The sequence below is a fragment of the Brachyistius frenatus genome, unplaced genomic scaffold (assembly GCF_029030835.1).
Source record: "Brachyistius frenatus isolate BFR_SWC_R1_liver_20210118 unplaced genomic scaffold, ASM2903083v1 Contig_25, whole genome shotgun sequence".
NCBI lineage: Eukaryota > Metazoa > Chordata > Actinopteri > Embiotocidae > Brachyistius > Brachyistius frenatus.
Genome location: NW_027210624.1, coordinates 2,528,451 through 2,553,318, shown reverse-complemented (window position 1 = coordinate 2,553,318; position 24,868 = coordinate 2,528,451). Strand labels below are relative to the sequence as shown.

The 24,868-nt window shown below is 41.6% G+C and overlaps 1 protein-coding gene and 1 non-coding gene across 2 annotated transcripts in view; one reads left to right on the top strand and one right to left on the bottom strand.

The window, feature by feature from the left end:
• Positions 1-24,868, bottom strand: part of pard3aa (par-3 family cell polarity regulator alpha, a) — a 365,970-nt gene that overhangs the window by 324,161 nt on the left and 16,941 nt on the right. The window contains exon 2 of the mRNA XM_069698055.1: positions 3,337-3,438. Within this exon, the coding sequence (XP_069554156.1) occupies positions 3,337-3,438 (102 nt within the window). The remainder of the gene's footprint in view (positions 1-3,336; positions 3,439-24,868) is intronic.
• trnaw-cca (transfer RNA tryptophan (anticodon CCA)) lies at positions 8,725-8,796 on the top strand. Its single transcript has one exon. It is a non-coding gene; the product is annotated as a tRNA-Trp (tRNA).

Here is a 24,868-nt window from a genome sequence, read left to right as displayed (position 1 = left end):
AAAGATCAGATGTAAAACAAATCACTGGAATATGAGTTTTCACTGAATATTTGAAGGCAAACTGTTATGTTTATGCAGACATATAAAACTATAACAGTTAAAAATGATGAATGTTTTTAAAATGAACATTAAAACATATTTCAGTATTTTGTCATATTATCAAGAATATCGTTATTGGAGAAATACCCTGAAGTGTTTTAATACTACTTTAGAGCCTTATCGCCCACCTCTAATTAACCTAACTTGTAATCTATAAGAAAACTGTCCTAAAGAACTGAAACAAAAAATGATGTGTGCTGCTCAACTGAAGATGCACAACTTGAAATAGACAATCCATGACGGTGTTTATTAAGTGAGCTGATTTTGAGTTTGTCAGGGTCCTGTCTACTAACCATGTCTGAGCTGAACAAATCCTGTCTACAAAGAGAGCAGACAGGAGGAAACGTAGGAGGCTTAACAAGCTGAAATGGTTCTGCTAAGTACACCGTGTAATGTCAACAAGGGAAAAAAAGCTCTAGTGTCAGAGTTCATGTCAAAATGTTGGGTATCAGACTCCAGATCATGTCAGCGACGACCGTTTCTGAGGTAGAACAAGACTGTTCTTACTCCACTATCTATCGTATAAAACCACAAAGGCTTCATGGCTCTCACGCGTATGGCGGTAAAACCTGTTCCTCTACAACTGCTCCCACTACATCTGTGGAAGTCCCACTTCTGTACAAAGAGGTTGTCATATAGAATAAGAATATGTTAAGTGTGTTCCTGCCTGTTCGTAGATTAGATTGTAAAAGAGGAAAGTAGTCATTGGCTGATGGAAAGAACTGGACAGACTGGATTTCCCTCTATAACTGTATACACACACACACACAAAGCAGCAAACACCCACACTGAGATAAACTCACGCACGCACACGCACACACACACACACGCACACACACACACACACACACACACACAGATACACAGATACACAGAGGGCTGTTTCACCGGTACAAAGTTGCCTTCTTTGAGCTGAGCTTTGCTCTCTGTTATACAATAACTGTCAGCACAGTATTATTACAGTATGTCAGTCTTGTGTGCAGACTGTCACTGTCTACTTTTCAGGCCGACTGATATTGTTATGGGTTTGACAGTTTAATGACTCCAGAGCGAGAAGATGAACTTTAAAAATCACAATAAAACCACAGTGTTCACAATTACGCAACAATCACCAACGATCAGGAAGAAAGCTACGATTGTGTCATGCTGATGGTCTTCAATATCTTCTATCCTGTTACCAGTGAGAAGGTAATGAGACCAAACAACCACCAGGGGGAGCAGGTTTTTACAGTATCAGAAACAATGGAAGAAAAAGTGCAGTGCATCTGTCAAGTAATTCTCCGTTAGTTTGCCATAACTGCTTAACCCTTCTCTTCTTTCTCTGTGTGTTTGGCCTGCCAGAGATCACAGAGGATGGATGAGGAAAAGGAGGCGAGAGAAGATGAGATGAGAGAGAAAAAGGAGTGTTTCAAGCAGCAGGTGCAAACCGGCTGCTCTCCCCCTCTGATCCCACCTGATGCGTAACCATGGCACCTACCACACAGTCATTACTAGGTGTACAGATGCACCTGCACACATACTCTCTCTTTGTCTCTCATTCATGTACAAATCCACAGAAACCAAAAAGCATCTGTCTATCAAACAGACTAACTGTTCAAACCAATCAAACCAACCAGCTCGCTGAACAGCTCCACACCTCAGGATCAGATGGGGAAATGTTCAATTCGACAGGAAACAGCAGCATAAAACACAGTGTTGATGAGGAGGATATATTTTTGGATTTCACAAGATAGCACCAGCTTAAAACCATATACACCCCTTAACCTTCTGCTAACAGATAGGAATAAAAAAAAAAACAGTGACGTGAACTGTTATCCCCACACCTGGATAAACTACAATGAGTAAAAGCAGATGGCTGTTATTGTAGAAATAAAGAGTCTCTGTCTTATTATTTTGTTATTTCTGAATTATTTTAAGTTAGTAGCACTGGCTGGGGAGTAAATTCTAGTAAACAAGCTGGCATTTAGTCAATTTCATTTCATTTAACAATTTAAATGAATTGAAAACTGGTTGAAAATACTCATCTAAACCACTTCCTACTCAAGGACACAAAGGAGGTGTGTGTGTGTGTGGGGGGGGGTATATAGCTCACTAACTGGCCCAACATTAAAGCCAAACAGTTAGTGACTCAGGTGCAGTCAGCAGTGTTCCCATGGGAAGCATGCAGTGGATTGTGGGTACTCACTCACAGTTGGTCTAGTGGGTGGGGTGGGTGGTGTGTTATCATAATGCCTCTGACAGATTTTACCCTCACACACTTATATTGTCAAACAGAGAACCCCCCCCCCCACCACCACCACCACCACCACACACACACACACACACACACACACACACACACACACACACACACACACACACACACACACACACACACACACACACACACACACACACGAAAGTGGAGCCTCAGCCAACTGTGTTGCATCATTCAACCTTCCACAAATATGAAAGCCAGGTGGAGCTGCCAACAGGTTGAACTGATTAAATAGAGGCATGGTGGTAGTGAGCAGTAGTTTACCGTTCTGTAGTGTTGTAATGATGACAGTAATAGCAGACAGGTGTCATCATAAGCATATGTCAGTGAAACATTTGTAGCAGTGCCAGGTTTCTATACACAACGTTTCAGAGTTTAGATGAAAGTAAAAGCTATTTGTGTACAAGGAAAAGTAAAAGGGAAATGTTGAGCACAGATCAGCCCAATTTGGGGTCCACAGTCCAAGTTTGGCCCACATCTGCTTTTTTCTGGCCCACCATGTTATTTGACAAGGTCGTGCATACTCTCCTTATTTCTTAAGTGCAGTGAAACCTAACCGTAATTACTATGAACCATATAGTTTGTGCAGCTAAAAAAGAACATAATATGAGTTATATGGCAAGGTACAAGTGCTGTTAATCTTACCCATCAGATTACATTAGCCTATGTCTTCTTATCTATGAAGAATTATGGTATTCTCTCTCCTGCTAAATATAGTAATAATGTTACAATTACGCAGAATAATGAGTAGAGTTTTAGTTATTCTGAAATTTTATTGCTGATTTACAATGTTTAAAATGGAATTTCTCATTACATAAACATACATTTTTGGCCCACGTCGCTCCATCGAGATTAAATTTTGGCCCTTCAGAGGAAAAATGTAGGGCGCCTAGTAAATATACAAACTAATAAAATATGAAATAAAATATTTAAAAAGTATACTCAACATGTCTTGCAATTTCATGCAGAGTTTGACTCACCCTATCTTTGTCATCCACCACATCACACAGCATATCATCCAGGTCCAGAATGCCTCCATCTCCATGTTCCAGCCGGTGGACCTGAACCCAATAGCCCGGGTCCTATAGAAAATAAAAGAGAGGGAGAGAATTAGCTCTGTAATGAGATCAGCTTGATTTGCATCATATAGACGGAGGATTTGCAGCATTATGCAAATAAAGCCATGCAACATACTATCATTGGCAGGTCAAATGAATCAGGAGCTTGTGCCTCCTTAGGAATCAGCTGCTGATCTAATCACCATGTGGTTAATATAATGATCCAGTAAGCTGGCACCCAGAGGGGCTCTGACATGGTTGTGGATTGACATCATGATATCGGTTATGAAATATTTGAATCCTCTGCTGGAAGGCCTGCAAACTGAGCATATAGCTCAAACCTTCCTCCGTGTGGGTGTAGAGAAGAGAGGAGGAATGATAAAGGCAGAATAGGAAATGTCTCTTCTTATCTCTTCTTACAGATACGCCACCCTTGCGAGGCAATTCAAAAAACTGCCATCGCCTCCTTTGCATCAGTATATGAATATAAATGCATACATGATGCACTGAGGTAAAGGAGCAGCTCAGTTTGCTAAAACTCAACTTGTTTATGAATCCATATAACCATCTAAGAATCAATGCTCAAAGCGGGTCGGTACTCACCTGCAAGTCTGTTCCTCCTCTGTTAGTATTTCCCTCCCATTACGGTAGTGAACAGCGCCCCACTCAGTGATTGGGGTTAGAACTAGGTTTGGTTCAGGTTACCGTGAGGGGAAACACTTATGACAAGGAAACAGACTTCCACACAACACCAAAACCACTCTGGTGTACCAAGACGGCACTTACAATGCCGACATTAGCTTCCGACTCGGCACTTAACCCTCCTGTTGTCCTCAGGGTCAAAATGACCCGCAGCTGTGTTCAACCAAGTTCTATTTTATTTCTATATTTTTATATTTTTTTGGGATCATTGGTCATCATTCTTTAAAGAAACCCTCACAGCCTCCTTGTCACCAATGATCCCCAAAAAATATGAAAATAAAATAGAACTTGGTTGAACACAGCTGCGGGTCATTTTAATCCAAGGACAACAGGAGGGTTAAGGGAATCCTCACTTCAAAAGCTGAGCGATTGTTTCTCTGTTTTTTTGCAGCTACACAATCAGTATACTAAATACAGGCCGGGAGCAGCAAGCTAACTTTAGCGCTACTCCTAGAGAGAATTTTGATGCAGCGTTAGTAGGCTATTATCGAAACACCTGCAGCTACGATTCAGGTTAACTCCAGAATTCACTTTAAATATGTGCACATTATCCATGCAGTGTCAAATATTCAATCACATAATACAACTTACTTGTCTCTTACTCTACTTCCTCAAATCAAATGTAAAGCCATCATTTTAAAACAAAAGCTGAAATGGCGGTTGCTGCTGAGGTAGTTAGACGGGGGAGCTTCTCTATCACGATAGGATTTTAGTTATTGACAAATTTAGTTCTTCAGAATAACTTACTGAATTGAAATCCATTTCATTGAAAGAAAACAGTAAACTTACAGTTGTTTTAGCTCAGCCTTTGTCATCTTAGCAGCTAGTCTTAGACTCACGATAGCTGACATTTTGGCTGTATGACAAGCATAGGTGACTAAACCAATGTTCAGTTACTGTATTTAAACTTTATCTTGGTTTAGATGTCTGACACTGAGAAATAATAAGCTGAAAAAGCTTCCCGTTCTCTCCGTTTGCCTCTTCTTTCTTTCCTTCCTTCCTTCCTTCCTTCCTTCCTTCCTTCCTTCCTTCCTTCCTTCCTTCCGTCCGTCCGTCCGTCCTCCCTCACTGCTCTCCCACAGTCTGCCGTTGCCCAGCTCATAGCCTACAAGCACTGAAGCATGACGGTCCAGTCAGACAGGAGGGTAAAGAGAAACCGCTCCGCTCAGTGACTGTCCTTCCTCCTTCCCCACGTTATGACAGAATCTCCTCACTCTTTTGTCTGTACGTTGTCTGTATTTCTCTCCCTCTGCCTCTTTTCCTCTATGCTTTCTCCTCCAAACCGAGCAGTCTTCAGGACTGTGGTTAAATGCCTTCATACGCAGCTCTGTTGTACTGAGCTCCACCGCGGTTCGCCAGGGAAAATGGTCCAAATCATGGAGGGAATGACTGTGTGGTATTTCTCTTCCTATTTGAGGTTATGAAGAGGGAAAAGATGGTGAGTTCATCAAAAACCAGAAACAAAGAGAGTTAGGTAGTTACCATGTTCTTAATGACCACTGACAGAACTACAGCCATTACAGACAGAGCAAGTTGATGTGTATACAGAATAATATGGATTATGATCTGCATTAAAACCTAATGTAGGGCTGTTTGTCTGGGTTTGAAAAAAGTCCAACATGGAAGAAAAAGGAAATAGAAAATGCTATAACTACACTACAATACCACTACAAAACACAGAGAAACCCCAGAAGAAGAAAGACACAGCATTACCCTCTGTGGGAGTCATTACAAACCACAAACTGACCCTCAGCTAAACCTTCAAGTGTTCAAACGCTGACATGCTCCACATCTGTTCAACATGATCTTCATCCAGACTTGTTCCTCAGATGGATTATGAGCAACAAATATGATTTTGAAAAGAGCTCAGCCGCACAACTTAATCCCAGAAATACCCTCGGGATGGAAGGAAAGAATTTCACTTTGACAGACACTGCTTAGATTTGACTTAGTTTGAATTATGCAGGAACTTTACTTCAAGGGTGCTCAGCCTCCAGCAAGCCAAAAACAATTCTTAAATATTCTCATTTCAAGGACCTTTTACTGCCGCATTAGCTGACAGGGATTAGAGTTTGTGTTTTGGAGGTCATCTCTGAATACTTCGGTGTAAATACCAAGGTCTCGACTGATACACACATGCCTTAAGTTGTTTTGTTTTTTTTCTCTTTTGGATACTTGTAAGTGTTAGTAAGTTCTCCTAGACAAACACAGCTGGCCATGTTAGCACTTCAGCTGGTATCAAACTATTAAAATAGTCAAATCCTCTGTTTAACCTACTTCTTAGAAACTATTTTCTGCTCCCATCCTGCAGACCTGTTGAGGATATAACATGTTGGGAGCATAGACATGTCTTTTAATAATGTATTCAGACTGGAAGCAATGTTTTTTTCTTGGAGATGGATGATCGTGTCATTTGTTCATCATGAAACCTTTTAACAAGCACTCTCCTAAACTACATCCCATAATCCTGAAACATGCTGCGTGCTCTGAGAAATAAAAACTGAAACAGTAATTTACAGTAAAATATAAATCTCAGTACAGAGTGCTCGTTCCAACAAAGAGTTAATTGTATTACTGCAGTGTAGTCAAAGCAGGAGGGGAGGACATGCGTAGAGTTGATAAGTGTCAACACACTCAGCAATCAACCTCAGTTCATTTTGTTACCGTCATCTCTGCAACTACATCAACGTGTTATGAAGAGTGGCTCTTGCATTACGAGGCAAAGTCATGAAGACTTCTGTGTTTTCAATTCTCTAAATCTGGAGATATGTTTTTCAAAACCAAAACTGAAACTGTACAAAGAGGAGCAGGAAACATCTCGGATCAGCCTCCAGCAAGCAAGTGGAAAGACTTTTTTTTCTCGATATCTTTAAGCATCTAAAAAGTAAGAGAGCTCTCCTGAAAAGTAATTCCAGGCACAGACTAAAAATCATCTTTGACAGGCTTATTAACACTTTTACTCTTGAGGTCAGAGAAATGTCATGTGCATCAAAGGAACAACATCCACATCTACAAAGCATATATTTCTGTTTAATTTGTATATAAACTATATACTTACAAATGACAAGCCTTTCCATTCACAACCTAAGAGTACCTTGATCCTATTACTGAACAGGCAGTGTACCCCAAAGTATTATTTCATTTACAAATGGAAAAACCACTGGAACAAAACATATCAAGTACAAATGTTAAGTTTCGCTCTGAGAGCCAATCTGAGCCATGTGGGGACCGACTAGACCGACAGTGAAACATGAGAACACCACATACCTGTCCACCTTACTGCAAACATGCAGACAGATTATGGGAAACCTGTAGAAACCAGAGTAACCTGTGTAAAGTAAACAGCGGTACTCTAAAGTTACATCTTGTAAGTTGCAACTTTTCATCCCAGTGCTGTACTTGCAGCAGGTCCTCAGGTCGAGTACAAAACATTTTAAAGTTACCCGCGAGTCCTGAACAACAGCTTCTAAAGCGCTCCACAGTGACAGGATTTTAAAATAGAACCAGGATTATAAAGCTTATACTTTGATAGGCCACAATGAAACCACCAGACGCCAGATAAGGTTTCAAAATATGACACTTGGCAAGTTTGGCAACATCCTGCAAGTACAGGAGAGCTCATCACCTTCATTAAGATCCATGTCATGTCATCTCCAAATAAATGTTTCCTATAGTAACTGTCACTAATGTCAGGAGCCCATGAAAAGATAAAGTATGAATATAAGAGGAGACATGTAAATTGCCTGCATGTTGTGTTGCCACATGCAACAGCTCAGGAATGTACAGCGTGCTGGGTTTCAATTTAACAGGACGATACTGCACGTAGCAGTGATGCAAAATGAGCCAGACTTGCTAATGAACCATCATGAGGCGAGCATGGATGGAGGATCTGATTACATGTGGATCCAAATGCAGAAGAACATTTAACACATGAACTGTGAATAAAGTGTCCTGGTGACTAAACATGTATGTTCTATGACCACGGCATAATCCCTGCACCTGCAACTGAAAAGACTTTTGTGTGGCCGGAGAGATATGAGCAGATATGCAGGGTGTGCCAGGGAGGATTACATGCCGGCCGTTCAGCTGCCGCCCCAGTGACCTGTTTAGTCACCTGTGAGCTTCACTCATCCATTCATACACTGAATCAGTGACACCCCGCCAGCCTGCTCTGATCAGGTATCTGCTCATGTGACTCTTTGTAGAAGGTGAAGGGAAACAGAGCGGTTGTTGTTCGCTGTGTCACACACACACACACACACACACACACACACACACACACACACACACACACACACACACACACACACACACACACACACACACAGTTGCAACATCAGCCCAGACAATAACTCTCTTCACCCTTGTATCAGCGTCTTTGTGCTAAAGTGGGCCGCCTGGTCCTGACAAAGACCACACAAAGACTGGTGCCCTGGAGGAAACTTAGGGGAGAGAGGAGGGTGAGGAAAAAGTGTGTGTGAGAGAAAGAGAGAACGCGTGTCTGTGTGTGTTTTATGATTGCTACATTAGCGCCGACAAGTGTTGCTATTCCCACCGGGGGAATATCGCTGACCCGAAGTACTTCTCAAATAACAGCTGCTCCAGCAGGACCTCGTGGCGCAACGGTAGCGCGTCTGACTCCAGATCAGAAGGTTGCGTGTTCAAATCACGTCGGGGTCAAAGCTTTTTAACGCAGCCTGCATTCAGCTTCGGTTCAGGTTTTCATAAGGTCACAAAATGGAAAACTGCAGCGTGACACAAAGACCTTGTGAATTAGTAAGCACTGAGAAATGTCAAGCATTTGGAGCATATCCCTTACTGATGGATCCGTTAGGATAATGCTGTTCCACAAACTACATGCAGCCACGGTTTACTGTGACTGTGTCAGTTATCTCCTACAGACGGCATCAACAGGCTCTGCTCTGTAAACTCAGGAAGTGGGTGAGATGTGATAAGCATGCAAGAGAGGAGTCACACAGAAGAACAAAACTGTTCATTATCTTATCACTGTTTTACGAGTGTTGTTGAAACACAATTTAATCAAGTGTAATGTAGTATAGAAAAATAAATCCATATCTACTGTGAGAAGTTTACAAAACACCCTCACACCCATGTGGCATTTAATTAATTCAAAGAGGGATGCGTAATTTCTGTTCATGGCAAGTTCATACCAGAATGTATGAAATTGATTCCATCAAATCCATCAAAAACAAATTCCCAAGAAGGAAAAAGCCTGGACAGGGAACACTTTTCTAAAATAGTTTGAGTATGCTTGCTTTCGCAATAATATAATACGTCAGTGTAAATCAAAAGATCTAAAACGACATATGCCCTGCTGACATCATCTACTCTTTCTACACACATGCATTATCTGAATTCCATCTCTCCCTCATATTTAATGAATCACAAAACTATCTGGTCGACACAGTCGTACAGTGTTTGTCGAATTAGCCTTGAGCTCAGGAATGTGTGCATGTGCAGCTCTGTATGTCTCTGAAGCATGTTGGATCAGTGATGCGTTCTGTTCCCTCACAGTATTTCACTGTTTATTGAGACTTTGCATGGACAGCTTTTGTGCAGGTCATTGCTCACAGCACTGTCCTAAAGTCGGGTGAATCACTGCAGCTTCCTGTTTTCACTACTTTCCAAATCACAGAAATGTTCGGAGGGAATTGGACTTCATGAAGCTGCGGCGTTGTGTGATGTCTGGTTGATTGGAGACCATATAATTTGTCCTCTTTCAGCTGCATGAGAACATGTTGCCTTTTTTTTTACATGTGCTCCTTCGGTATGTGTTCCTAGTATACTGCATGGCTGACATGCATCTGTGTTGGATCATTCATAGAAAATATACAACGTATGATGCGAACTAAATGCAGTTATTTTTTTTTACAATAAAATAAGATAATGGTTGTTATGTTGACTCTGGGAAGAACTGATTATCATAAAGTAGTAGTTTTGCAGATGATTGATTCAATACAGCAAAGACTGAAATGTTGTTGGACTAAATGTGAATATGCTACCTGCAGTCTTTACTCATAAAGTAAAGTTAAAGTAAAAGTTAAAGTTAAAGTAAAGTTAGACGTGTCGGACACATGTTGACCAGACAATATTCCCTATCTTGCCATAGCAAGTTATTGTATATGAAGGACTGCATTAACTGCTCTTTAGTGAAATGGAAAAAAGGGTTCAAGTAAGTTGCTTCACTCTGCATGATGTGCTAAAATACCATATTCTATTGTGGCTTTAGTAAAATGTCCTTCTGCTGGATTGTATGAGAGAAAATGTTATACTGCAGAATCTCCAGACTTTCACTGCCTGACTACAGAGCTTAGACACTACCATCAGCCTGTGACCTCTGACCTCTGGGAGTAAACACCTCCCTGTGAACCGCTAGGTGGACCCAGTAGTTGAACTACTGAACCTCCCACTCTTTGAGTTTGTGCTCTGCAGCACAATAATAGCTGTGATTTATGGAGTGTATGTTCTCCCCCGTGAGTTATAAACATTAGTGTCACAAAAAGTTGTCTGCCTCTTTTGCATGCACACACACACACACACACACACACACACACACACACGCACGCACACACACACACACACACACACACACACACACACACAAAACACTCACTGTTGCTATCAGGAGAAAGTAAAACAAATGCAAAGTTGAAGATGTAAAACAGTAGCAGGCTGCTGCTAAATCTGCTTAATGTCACATTTGAAAGTATTGCTAACATTTTCTATGCATGGTGTCTGAAACAAAAGAAAGTCTTTGAGGAGGATAAGTCGTTAGTGTCATATTTTCCTCCACAGATAAACATATCCTAATACAGTATATAATCAATGCTGAGAGGTGGGTGTGTCTTTGCTACACACACACACCTGAAAAGCAACATCCGTTGGTGATTTTGTCTTCAATGAAAGGCAAATAAAAGCCTGAAATATTGCTCATCGTGACCAAACAAGCTTAGATTGCTGATAGATTTACCAAAATCCAGAGTGAATGACTGCGGTTTAATGTCGCTTTTAATCAGCTATATAAATCTGCCCTAATGCAAACAAATACACAATGAGGCATTTCAGCCACTCTGCTGCACTGACAGCCTATATTGTTGAGTCAAAATTTCTGGATGACATCATATGTTGGGAGTGACACAAACTCTTTGAGGTTGATTTTCCTGTCTAGTTTAGTTCACCAGGTTTGTTTTAGCTGACTAAAATAAACTGAACGTCCCTTCGGGGGATTACAATTGCGTCCTGGGAAAATCACAGTCCCAAACTGTGGCTCGCTGCAGTCTGTCTTTGTGTAGGCCGACTGCGTTTGGCTAAAGAGCTGCTATAGTGAGGGAAACCTTGCAGTGGTATTCCTCTGAGACAAAGTCACCTCCAGGGTCTGTGCATTATTAATGCCCCGCCTGCACAAAGCCACCGCAGCCTGTAGAGTACAACACCGAGAGAAATATGACACCTCACGTACGTACACATGCTGCACAAAGAGGGTCGCCTGCAAGTTATTATCCACAGCAGCACACGCACAACACAGAATGATACAGAGAAACTGCATTAGAGGCCCACAAGCTACATTTAATGACCCCAAAGAACTTTCACGGTCTTGTGGTAATTAAGATTAAAAGATTTTCACACGTATATTTTTGGGAGTTGCCGACGCTATAATTGGATCGTACCAACAAAAAAAAAAAAAAATGCATAAAACTTTACAATGTTGTTTCTGAGAGAGAAGGGCATTTACTGTCCTCCACCCAGATAGAGAGGGAAAGAGCGGGGCGGATACCCACAGAGACATGAACAAAGAGGAGCGGTGACCTCATGTTTGAATGCTTGTTGAACACTTCAGTTGAATATTGTGCTGCAAAAACTCAACCACCTGGTGACAAAAAAAAGATGCTCGGTAGTTTTACGTGTCTATTTTTTTACGTGTATACCGTGTTGACCCATTTACAGTATACCTCAAACTATACAATCACAACTTTACACCCAATCTACTTATTAAATATATCAAAATGCTGCTGTCCACACTGACAGGTTCAGCACATATTTTGGTGATTTTTGACTTACGTAAAGGAACTATTTGATTGATATTAATGTCCTCACAGTAAAAGCCATTTTTTGATGACTCGCGCTTTTTTTAACCTTTTTTTTTTAATTTTAGATTATTCAAATGTATGTTTTTAGTAGAGTGACACTGTTTTTTTTTTTTTTAAAGGCTAACTCTCACATGGCAGATTATACCACCAAGCATTAGAAAAATGACACATCCTTGTCAAGTATTTGTTTTTCACTTGGGACAAATCAACTAACCGATATGTTTTAAATAATAAAGCACAACAAGCTAAACTGAAAGTTGAGCTGACATTCAATTCGTTCAGTTTTCAGATAAATTTACAAAGTCTTGAACTTCCCCACTCTTTAATTCAGTGTCATTGTTCCAATAAACAGCGTACTTTATAATAAATCATTCAGTTGATTCAACAGCTCGGTATGTAGGTTAGTGGCTCACTTGCTGAAGTAACATCTTCCATTTAAACTAAACAAAGTGCTCAGAAATCTCAAAAGATCCAAGTTCACTTCTTCTTCTTATCTTTTCAAAGGGAAACTAGCACAAGTTTGGCAGCCAGCTGGCGTAAATTTATGTTTATGCTAAGAAACATGACTTTAAAATTGCACAATACAAGATTAATAGCTTTGTAGGATGGATATGTTTATAGCAAACAGTTCATATTTCCTCACTCTGCACTGAAAGAGTCAGTGTTAGTGCCAGAGAGGTCAGCAAGGGCTCAAGCTGGTGATGCAGGTCAGGCTGCCAAACACTGAGCCTAAATCTGCAGCCTGGTGACATAGAAACACTCCATATATCTGCCACACCCACAAACACACTCAGTCAGAGCAGAGACGACTGTCTATTCTCTGGAGTCTCATAACGGAGCTGCGGAGGTGAAAGTAGGAGAGAGCCAGGAAAAATATCCTCCTGCCACTGGAAGTCAAAAGCACAGCGACTCTTTCGTCAAACGACACCTGATTTTCAAAGCTTTCTGGTCTGAGATGAGTGATGCGTTTGGATAAACCTCTGCAGTCATCTTCCCCGCTGTGTGATCTGCTCTAGTCGGGGATTTGTAGTCCGTAAGCCTCCAGGACTACAACTGCATACCCTCACCCCTCATGATAAGTACAACGTGGAAAGCTAAGCATCTGGTCTGCATAAAAAAAAAAAAAGCAGCTCTGTGTGTGTGTGCGTGTGTGTGTGTGTATGTGTGTGTGTGTGTGTGTGTGTGTGTGTGTGTGTGTGTGTGTGTGTGTGTGTGTGTGTGTGTGTGTGTGTGTGTGTGTGTGTGTCCGCAAAGGGCAGACATGCTGCCTCGTGGCCCAGCGTGAGCTGGAACCGCTGCTGCGATGAAGGTTTCACCAACACATTAAAGCTGACATTATTACATCGGGATCTCATTGAGTAGTTTCATAATTACACATAATGATCATTAAGCCAATTAAAGGGTTTAATTAAATTAAAACCTTCAGACAAGATGTGTCAGTGACTGAGATGACTCAAGCATGCAGGAGTTTGTTGTATGTATCTTTAAACATGCATACGATAACCAGCTCAGGGAGGTTAGAGAGGGCAGAAGTTGTTTACGTAGATTACTCGATACGTGTCCAAAATGTAGTCGACTGTTGAGAAGCATGACTGACCCCCCCCAAAAAACTGACCTTTTATTTAGTCAGTCAAAAGTGAACTGCAGACAGCTCACAGTCTGTTTAATCTTCACAAACAGTAAACGTGTTGGCTCCCATTCCAAAGTCACATTTTTATTAGCATGTTTATTAGCGACCTGTCAGGACGGCGGGGATCGGTAGCCTGTTTGGGCAGCGAGCCAGTTTCATCCTATCTGAGACAAGTGGTCATTAGTCACACTGGGAGGGTTTTATGGATGCACACACACACACTCACACACACACACACACACACACGCACGCACGCACGCACGCACGCACGCACGCACGCACGCACGCACGCACACACACACACACACACACACACACACACACACACACACACACACACACACACAATTAACATCTAAGCCATGAGAATCTTGTGGCAAAGTAACATGCATGATCTGGCCGTTGTGGTGCACAAGAAAGTCACGTCTAATTGCTATCATTAGGCTAACATGAACATTTTATGAGCAACAAAACATTACAGCTTGTAACATTTTCTAAAGATATAGATATAGGAATATGGCTAAATGGCTAAATAATGCCAACGGGCTTTTCAACCAGTCAGCAAAGGGCCGTTAACAAGGCCTCTAATCTGTCTTAATTCTCCTATTGAAGTGTCCTTAGCGAGACACTGAATACTTATACAGGACGCAGTTCTCTGGTTGACCCTGACCTCTGACCTCCCTGTGGACCGGAGAAAGCAGAGGGCAAGTTCCTTCAGGGGGTGATAAAAAGTCAATCTGTCAGTTTCAAATGCTTATCAGAATTCAACCAGCAGCAGGAACAGAGGGCAAGGGCGTCACGTTACTGAAAGAGGACATTTTAGTTTCTAACCCTGAGGGAGACGTCCCACGCGGGCCAGCTGCTCGGCTTTGGACTGTGAACAGCAACATTCAGATGTGGTGCAGATGTCAGATGTCAATTATCCATTATTCACTGTCACCGTGGCTTTTTCTTTACATACCTACAAGGTTCAGTCAATTAAAGCAAGACAGAAAGACGACAACAATGATTGCGTGTTCTCGTTTGGTTGTGGCTTTGAAGGTACTCAAAATAAATCCCTGTAATTTTCACGAGGCTCAGTTTTACTTTTCCTGCCAGTTTCTACGGGAGTTACGTCTGATTTTGGCCACAAAATGTCACGGACGTCCTGCAAAAGAAGCTCTGCTGGTTCAGTAAAACCTGTTGAGCGCTGACAGACGCCGTCTACTCATAGAGGCAGCAGTCAGCACAATTTCGGCCCACTTTTGTTTCTTATTTTGTAAGCACAGAGGTTGTGCTCGCCAGATGGGACCTCGAAACGAGCCGAGAGAAGCGCACGAACAGACAAGCCGAAGTGGGGATGTCACAACACACACAGCCCCTTCACAGCCTGCAGATGTGGAGCACAGAGAGGTCACACAGCGTTCTGCAGGATTTGTGTTTGTGTGTCTAGAGGAGGAGGAGGAGGAGGAGGAGGAGGTGCTATGGATCTAAATGTGGAACAAACAGCATTATGTGCTACGTGTGTGCTGTTTAAATAGAAACATAATGTCACTGCTCATGCTGACTGTGGGTCGTATCAACCTGCAGCAGTTCTGGAGAGTTGGGACAGGTGGCAGGCAGCTGTCGTTGTGTCTGTGGACGGTGAGGACACAGGACAGCGTGTCTGATGTCAACGTTTGGAATGATAAGTGTGAGAGGAGAGGACGCTCTTCTGACTGATGGCATCTGTATTTTCAAAGGGAAATCTAATTTCAGTGTTTAGACGTATGCTGTGTTCCAAATGACAACTTCGTAGTACACTAACCAGTAGTGCTCTTCCACAAAAGGACTCTCACTTGTGTAGTGCAGGAATTTTGATAGGGTGGTGTTGTTTCAAACAGCACACTGACCGGAAATAACCTCAGCATGCGAATACATCAACCGCCACAATATCTACAGCTTTAATTATTTTACCCTGAACTTAAAGTTTTCTCGTGCCCTCTGTTTAACACACACACAGCAGCAGTAGTCAAAAAGAAACACTGTAGTGAGATGCTCTGCAACAGCTGCAGGTTCCTCAGACGTCTTAACTTGAAAATGAATTTGTAACCTTCCTCTACGTAGCCATGATGGCGGCTGTTTAGGGAGAAAAGTGTCCAGCGTGTCACACTTATTTTTTGGAACGTTTTGAGTGCATCATCCTGGTACTTTTAGTTTACTGCAAGTTTCTGTACTTGACAGTGTGAACGCACTTATGCACTTAAAATAGTGAGTGTTGGTACACAAGTACACTATTTGGAACAAAGCAATACAGTTTCATTATGGTCAGGTATTGACACCAAAGTCACTTTTAAATTTTAAATCTGACCAAATATCTACAAAGTGGGAATATCTGTGACTGAGGTTGGTGCCGGTGTGATATGATATGTCCAGAACTGACAGACAAAAAGCCATCTATTATGAGGAGTGTGCTATTCATGGTTTGTGGAGAAGCAACAGACTGTGGCCATAAATTTACGTCACACAGTTTACAAGAGAGGACACACCTCGCACTCCACACCGAAGAAAAGAGAATCGGGGGTGGGTGTGGGTGTGTGTGTGTGTGTGTGTGTGTGTGCAAATCTCAGCCAGTTCAAGAACAACATACGTAGAGCAGACTGGAGTGTGAAGCCAGCAGGAGGGAGTGGCAGCTCTCTGGTCTCACATGTTGAGACAGTGCACCACATTAGCCACATCTGTACTGCAAATTCTGGGCACAAAATTAGCTCATGTGCCCAGTAAAGAGTTCCCTAAGACCACTTTCACACACAGCTGGTACATCCTAAATCAGAGGCGATGTAAACCCATCGACTACTGTTAACTTACTGGTCTTCGGTTTCCATGCAAAAAAGACAGCATCAGGAAATTTGATCCTGACTCCATCAACCAAACTTCAGAGTGCATCCACTGCCCCACTTCATACAGTGCAAACACAGAAGCACATGTGATAGTATATTTGGTACATGGTGTATGTATGGAGAATGTAGGATGTAGGTGTATATTGTGGCATTGTGAAGATCAGATATGAAATATATAGAAAAGATATGCATCAGAGCAGCCAGTATAAATGGCAACTTTACAGACCACTTGGACTTCCATACAATCAGTGTTATCTCACTGACAGGGGTGACATCTTATATTTACCACTTCTTTTAAGTTAAAATCTTAAAAATCTCTGTTTCCTTTACTTTGGCAGCGCCGGTGGCAATAAACTGTAATTGCAGCTGTGTGTGTGGACTTCATTTCCCAGAGATCCAAACAGTGTTGTCTGAGTGCGTTTGCTCCACCTACCCTCTCTGGGAGGATTTTATCTGGGAATGTCCAAAGACACTCAGACCATTCATCTCGTGATACTGTAAATGCAAGAGCTCCCATCATTGGGCCTCCTGCTCAATTTTCAAACGTCAACTGACGACAGATAGAAAGTTAACATTGGTTTAAATGAAGATCTTCCAGATTATTGCTTTTAAAGTTCTTTACTTGTGTATTTTCTCACTGTGAACACTCAATGGCCTCAACACTGACCTTGACATGATTTGAATATCAAAATGCTCCTCTTTAGAGTCAGAAGGTCTGGAATTTTATTGGACCCGATTTCCATATCCAACCTGCACTCTTGTGTCTCACTGAGTCTGTTTTCTGGTTCTTATCATGTCATCAAAAGTATTCTATTTTCTGAATTCAATGGAATATATAATAATTAGTCTTTTGGTAAAGCAAAGTTTTGATTAATGTAATGGAAACAGTACTTTTTTGAAGTACCTTAACACAATAAACTAAATTTATGGAACAGGAATTCCAGAACTTCTAAAGTTTTGTCAAGACAAAAAAAGACGTGCTGAATTTACAGTCAGACAGACACGAGGAGAGAGAGCGCTCATGAAAAGTACTCTCCGAAGGATCACCAGGGAAAACATCCAAAACCCACAAACACCACCAGCTGAAACTCTGAGTTGCAGAGAGTAAAGTTTCAGACTAAAATACAACAGACCATGTAAACAATGGGAGAGAAAGTTCTCTAAAGAGAAGAGAAAAGTATAAGGGGAGTCCAGATGTTGTCTGTATTTGTAAGGGGCTGGGCCCAGTTTATTCTTGTACACTCTATTAATAACTCACCAGTCGTTACACTGAGTCTACTGTTTAATAATATGCATTCGCTGGTGATAATAAGATAACAAGCTAGGACAGGAATTGACTAAGTAAAATTGAAATAAAAGCATTGTGTTAAGTTAGGATGGTCACATTTCAATATAAGCCTGAAAGTAACAGCTCTGTTTGCAGTAATATGTTTCTGAAGAATCGGGATCTGTTTGCGTGTATTCAATAACTGCTGGAAGAGGAGACAAGCAGGATTCTTGTAAAAAAAAAAAACACTCAACAGACAATATTGCAAGGGAGCAATAGAGAGAGAAGAAACAGTCATAGGGAATATGTTATATAATTGTAAAATGAATAGATCCAGAGAGAATGTGCCCATTATGTCCCGAGGATCCACAGATACTACCATGCTGACAACATTGCCAGTTAATATAAATGTTTAATCAATATAATTAGTAATTATTTTACTTGTCATTCACTGATTTATCATGAACACCACCAAACAATTTGTGTACAGCGCAGTACACGCATGATTTCCATTTGTTTTGGTCTGAGCAGACCATATTATGCAACGTGAGAAGCCTGCTGCTCCACACAACAGACAACTGTAATTATGAGGACAATCATCACCTCCTATTGCACTCTTGAAAACAAAGTCTGTGTACATGCCTCGTCTATGAAAGGAAGCAAACCAAATCACAGAGGAGGCTTCAAATTATTTAAGAGGGAGAAGGAAATGTTTTCTTGACACAGTACCATGCAGATTTATGCACAAAGTTTTAACCTAGACAAATGTCACTTCTTGCACAGTTTACCAGTACTACATTTCAGACTCGTTTTATGACTCCATTTTTCCCAGTGGGTGATGGATGAGTTTACTTTGTAGCTGGGATTTGCTCACTGACCCTACACAGGAAACAGGTGACACAAAGAAACCTGCAGATGAAAAGACACAGAGGATAATAAACGTGAGGGGAGAGAGGCACACAGGAAAGGAGGAGCACACTGAAGAGTGAAAGTGAGAAAGAGGAAGGATGTGGATGTGTTCGATAGTTCAGACGGACAGAATAAACATGAAGAGAGGAAAAGAGAACAAGTGCAGTGTGTCACCTTGAAACACAATGGGGTGGTATCTGATTTTATATCTGCAGGTTGTTTCTCACTGCGATCAAGATTTATAAATGAAAAATATATGAAACTGAGAATAAAATGATCTGGATTTCTTACAGTTGTGTTGGTTTCGGTCACATTTTGCTAACAAAGCCTCTGTAAAAACATCTCAGAGCAAATCAGACCTTTTTGTTTGCAAGTCAAAAACTTGTGCTTGCAAGTTGGATGAGACGTAATGGAGGGGAACTGCACTGATAAAGGAGACAAGAGTTTCTGTTGATACGTTTGACTTGGATTCACAGCATGACTACACACACACACACACACAATTCCCTCCTCACCCTGTAAACCTCGACAGGAGAGGACTGTGTGTTTAGCTACATGGAGGTCAGCTGACATGAAATGCTTTCATGCAGCATAACGTGATTTTCACTGTGTAATGGTTTCTATTATTTGTATTTCATGTTGTCAAAGTCAGCAGCATATACCGATCCGCAGTGGTGTGCTGCTCATATTCAACCAGCACATACTGTTTCCTAACGTTTGTGCTGCAGGATGACGAGTGGTATGTCACCATAATGTTAGGAAACAATGTGTAGCCGGTGGACTACGAGCAGCAGACCTCTGGGATCAGTATATATGCTGCTGAATGAATCCGCGCCATTTGTGGCATACCATAGCTGTAACCTCGTCAACTTCGACTACCTCGGTCGCAGAAAACTAGTCTCACCGGATTTTATTTACAATCGTGCTGCTACATTTCCTGGCAGTTCAATAGAGAGGAGCAATATCATGTCAGCTGACCTGGTCCTCTCCTGTCAAACGTTTACAGAGGGATGAGAGAACTGTATGTGTATAGTCATGCTGTGGATAAAAGTCAAACCCACCAATAGAAACTCCACTCTCCTCCGTTAGTGTGGGACCAGTAGGTCTAATTTAACTTGTAAGCAATGGCTTTTGTTTTTAAGAGGCTTCAAAAGCAAAATTCTCACATCTGTGATCAGGACCAATAAGCATAATTTATTTGCTTTGTTTTTTTGTATTGCAAGTGCAAGAAATTTGCTCTCAAAACTTCCATTAAAAAGACACAAAAATGAACTTCAGAAAAACGCTGCAACACTGCACCTTATTTGTTCACGGCCTGATTTTCTGACAAATGTCATAAATACAATGTTGTAAAGCAGCCAACTACATACGAAGGGATTTCAGAGCTGCCATCCAGCACATGAAAACTCGCAGCTCAAATAAAGGCAGATGGGAATCATGTAATCAAAGTTTGGTCAAGAGAATTACGCCAAATTCACATCTTTCTATGAGAAAAACACACACAGGCAGATGGATGAAAACCTCACTGAGGCTTCACTGGCAATCATACAAACAAGTGGGTGTTCTGTACAATCAGAGGTAAAACTGACAGAAGTAGAAAGTTCAATAAAAAAAAAAAAAAAAAAGAGCGCTGTGATGTGTCAAAGTATTATGCGTCACAGCTGCAGCATATCCAACCTTAGATCAAAAGCCTGGATGTTCATGTTGAGGTTAGTGCAGTGGAGGATCTTCAAAGACCAAAGCTCCACACCAGGGTTTTAACATAACTAAGCTTCTTTATTTTTTTCAGGTACATTTGAAGGAGAAAGACTCGCCTGAATAAAAAGAAACGACTCGTGTGTCTCAGCACATCATAATGTCATCTGTGCTTTAAGATCTCCATTAACAAACTTTAAAGGCTCAGTGGGATTTATTCTGGCTTGTTCTAGAATCTAAAAGACAGCTCAGTGATGTGTCATCATGCAAACACATTAGATGAATTGGTTTGATATCCAGGTCAGAAATTTCAGCTGGCATTTTCACCACATAATGGCCTGGTCAGATATCATGTCTCCCTGTTGTTGTTTTTTTTTTCAAGTTTAATGCACTGCCTGACACTCAATTTGTATTTAATAAACAACACATTTATTTTGTTGTGCCATTAACCACTTCCCCATCTGTTAAAGTATTGTAAGTATACACTAATATTCTACCGGGGCAGACTACTGAGATATGATGATGAATAAGCTTCCATTTACTTTGTAAACATCAAGCAATGCATTTTGATCTCTCATTATTCCAGGTTTGCTGAGCACATGCACTCAATTTAAGGAATGCCCAGCATACAGTCTCCCACTGCTAGCCTAACAGCAAGCTGGGGAGGCTGTGGTTCAGTCGGTAGAGTGGGTTGCACACTAATCAGAAGGTTGGTGGTTTGATCCCCAGCTCCTCCTGTCCACATGCCTAAGTGTCCTTGAGCAAGACACTGAACCCTAAAAAAAAAAAAAAAAAATTGCTCCCACCCGATGTTGTACCATCGGTATGTTGTAAGTCGCTTTGGATAAAAGCATCAGCTAAATGAAATGCAATGTAATGTAAAAGCTACTGGGTTGTATAGACAATATAAAATACATAATTAATTTAACTTGGACAAATCAGACATGTGCTACTAAAGAAAATATCAAATAATGTCAACCTGACATAAAGATCTCAGAAATGTGGATGATGTGTGCTTGACACAGCTGCTGTATTCAATCCACTCTTACTCCACTTGTGGTTTGAGATGTGAAGCACACATCAACACTATCTGCAGACCTGATGAATGCAGCCTACTTCTACTTCTTGTTGTGTCCCTTATGTCAACTCTACAAGCAGCAATAGGGAGGAAACAGACATGGCCGCACGGCTGCTTTTGTGTTTACTGTCTTGAAGCTTGGCAGCCTGAGCGGTATTCAAAGCCAAAGGCTGACAGAGAGGCTTGTCTCAGATACTGTCATCAGCTGGCTACCGCGAGTGTGAAAAAGCTTGTTTGCATATTGTCCATCCTGATTTAAACTTCCTGCATCATCACTGGTCTGGACTGATCAGTGTGACTAATACTGGAAGGAAGAGATGAGATCCTGACACTTCATGAAAGTCACATCAGAGTGTGCAGTTGTCCAGACTGAGAGACACCAATCCTCCATTCTTACCAAGAAATAAACTGCTGGTATGACTTGTCTTCAGTGAGAAAGATATTCTCTGTGTATGTGCAAGTTTTCATGCATGTGCACAACCTGCATGTGTATTCATTTGTGTGAACATGCATGTAAACTGCATCCATGTGTGCCACCAAAGCCTCGGCCTTGTCATCTAAAGCTCTGACTTGAAACACGAACACACTTAAGTTGTCAACACACAGAGACAAGAGTCTTTAGAGCTGCCTAATATAAAGCCATTCATCACTGCCTCCAGGTCTGATTATTATCCAAAAAACTGTGCGCATCAGAACATCTTATAATAGTTCCAGTATCCATCATCAGCTGCATTAAAACCTGCCTCAGTCCAAAACTGTGTAAAGTGTCAAAAAGTGGAAAATCCCTAACCTCAGAAACAGAGTGCCTTACTTTTTTTTCTACCTTGTAATTTTCCAATCTTCCCGTGTTACCTCTCTCCACTGGTAACAGTCTTCTAAACAAAATACCATTATGTCTAACTTTCAGGACACCCACCCACAACTAATGAAGTGGAGAGAGAAGCAGTGCCATCCAGGACGTTCAGTAAAGAGGGGCTTTGCATGTGAAATGTTGTTCACGTGGGTTTGATCGTCTCTCCACAGGAGCACCAGCTGGAAAATATAAAGGCCAAGAAATGAAACAGTGGACGATATTGAGTATGTCATGTCTCCAGGCTGCCGCTCCTCCTCCTACTCTTTCTGCCACTGCTCGCTCTCCTCCACCTTCTCCTACCTTTTAATAGACTAACCATGCAACTTTCAAAATCTCAGAGAGTATTGCAGCACTTTACTCTCACATCTCAGCATGATTCACTATCATGCTCGTTGCTTTCATCTCCTAACGTCTTTCAAAATGTCTCCGATGTGCAACATAAGACTTTAACTGTATGATCAGATAATGAGGGTGAATTGGTGGATGCAAATATCTTAAAAGCATTTCGCAAGATCGTGTGAGCAATCACCTCTCAATCAAATTTGTGATGAAAGAAAAAAAGAAAGTACGTGAGAAAGAATAAATGATAGCTAAAGATGTAGAGAAGAGAAAACAGGAGAGGATAAGGAAGCAAGAAGAGAAAGAGAGAACCAAACACAGAAGACATGGGAATGAGGAGAATGTAAAAGGAGGACAAAAGAAAAGAAAGAGGTAGGGGCACAAAAAAGAAGGGGGGCGGCTGAAAGAAAGAGAAGACGGTTGAGAGAGAATAAAGAAGATGTTGAGAGAAGGTGCCAGAGGCTGTGCTGCAAGGTTAAACTTAATGAGCTCAGTGTTTATCGACGAGTGAATTAGGGACACAGTTACACCACAGAGAGAAGGAACGTTCGCACACATAAACACATGCATGCATGCACACATGCACACCATCATTCTGGGTAATTTTGGAACCTGCTGATGCTTGAAACAAGACTGTAACGTAAAGCAACCTCAATACATCTCATTCTCTTCGGCTGCGCGTGAAGACCGAGCGTCTCAAAGCTGAAAATAACCTCCAGAGTCGATGTAAGCCGGCTTCAAAGTCCATGTGGGAGAACACTGATGCTTCAATATGGACCATGAATTTATTTATATAGCTCTATTCTATCTATTTTATTACATTTTCAGCTTGTTTTTATCCTTTTATGTCTTGCTATACGTCTCAGTCTTTTTATGATGCGCCATGACGCGACACAAACACTTCAGTCTGACTCAAAACACTGCAGCTGAAACAAACCAACGGGCCAGCCAGCTGATGTGCCAACTTTGCTGTGCTTCAGCCAGAGATGTGAAAGGCGACGTAAATGTTTTGTATCTATTTGATTGCCAACAAGTCCTGCACTGCTCCATCGCCCCACCTCCTCCTCCACTCAGTCCTTTCACTGTGCTCATTGAAGTCAGTAAGTGATGGAGGAGGCTGCAATCAATCGCCTTTAGGACCACCACAGTTGACGGCCTGGTGTGAGAGGAGGACCACTGGAGAGAGAAAATTGCCTTTTTTTTTTTCTCTGACTTTAGGCTCCTGTGCCTCTCTGGGTGGTGGTGGTGGTGGTAGTTGCAGTGAGGATGCAGAGGTGGAGATGAAAATGATGACAGAGTGGGTGCAGTCTGTTTGTGGAGACACTAAACAGCACTGGGTTGATCCAGATGCTTTGAAGGAGAGTTCAATCAAGGGGGGTTGGTGTGCGTTGACTTCTGAGAGGATAGAAATGCATTTTACTTTCTATTTCTCGCCGATGCAGAAACCAAACACCCCAAAGAAGAAAACAATGTCATAATCTACAGTTGTTGTTGTTGGTTTTTTTTGACTGACTCTAGATCAGAGTGTTCGGGGTTTGAACCACTTCAAGGTCAATAGAGTTAAACCACATTAGCTCATTATTTAAAATGTGAACAGTCTCAAACTGGGTGAATGATTGCACAGGATTGATGTATGACTTCAAAGCCAACGGCCATTAACTGCCACAAATAAATATAATGCGTATGTGCTCCTTGATAACAAAGTTCAGCAGGTTTTGTTTGTTTTTGGCAAATAATGAATGTCTGTGGGCTCTGAATCAACTGAGAAGTGAAGGGTTTGGGAAGACTTCAGGCAGCAGATCCTCACGGTACGCTGTCATTTAAAAACTGCCAAGAAATATTTGGTTGACAAACACGAGGGTTGAAGCTGACAGCGAGAAACCGGCTGAACCAGGTTATTCACCAACACCTGACAGCATGCACACACACACACACACACACACACACACACACACACACACACACACACACACACACACACACACACACACACACACACACACACACACACACAC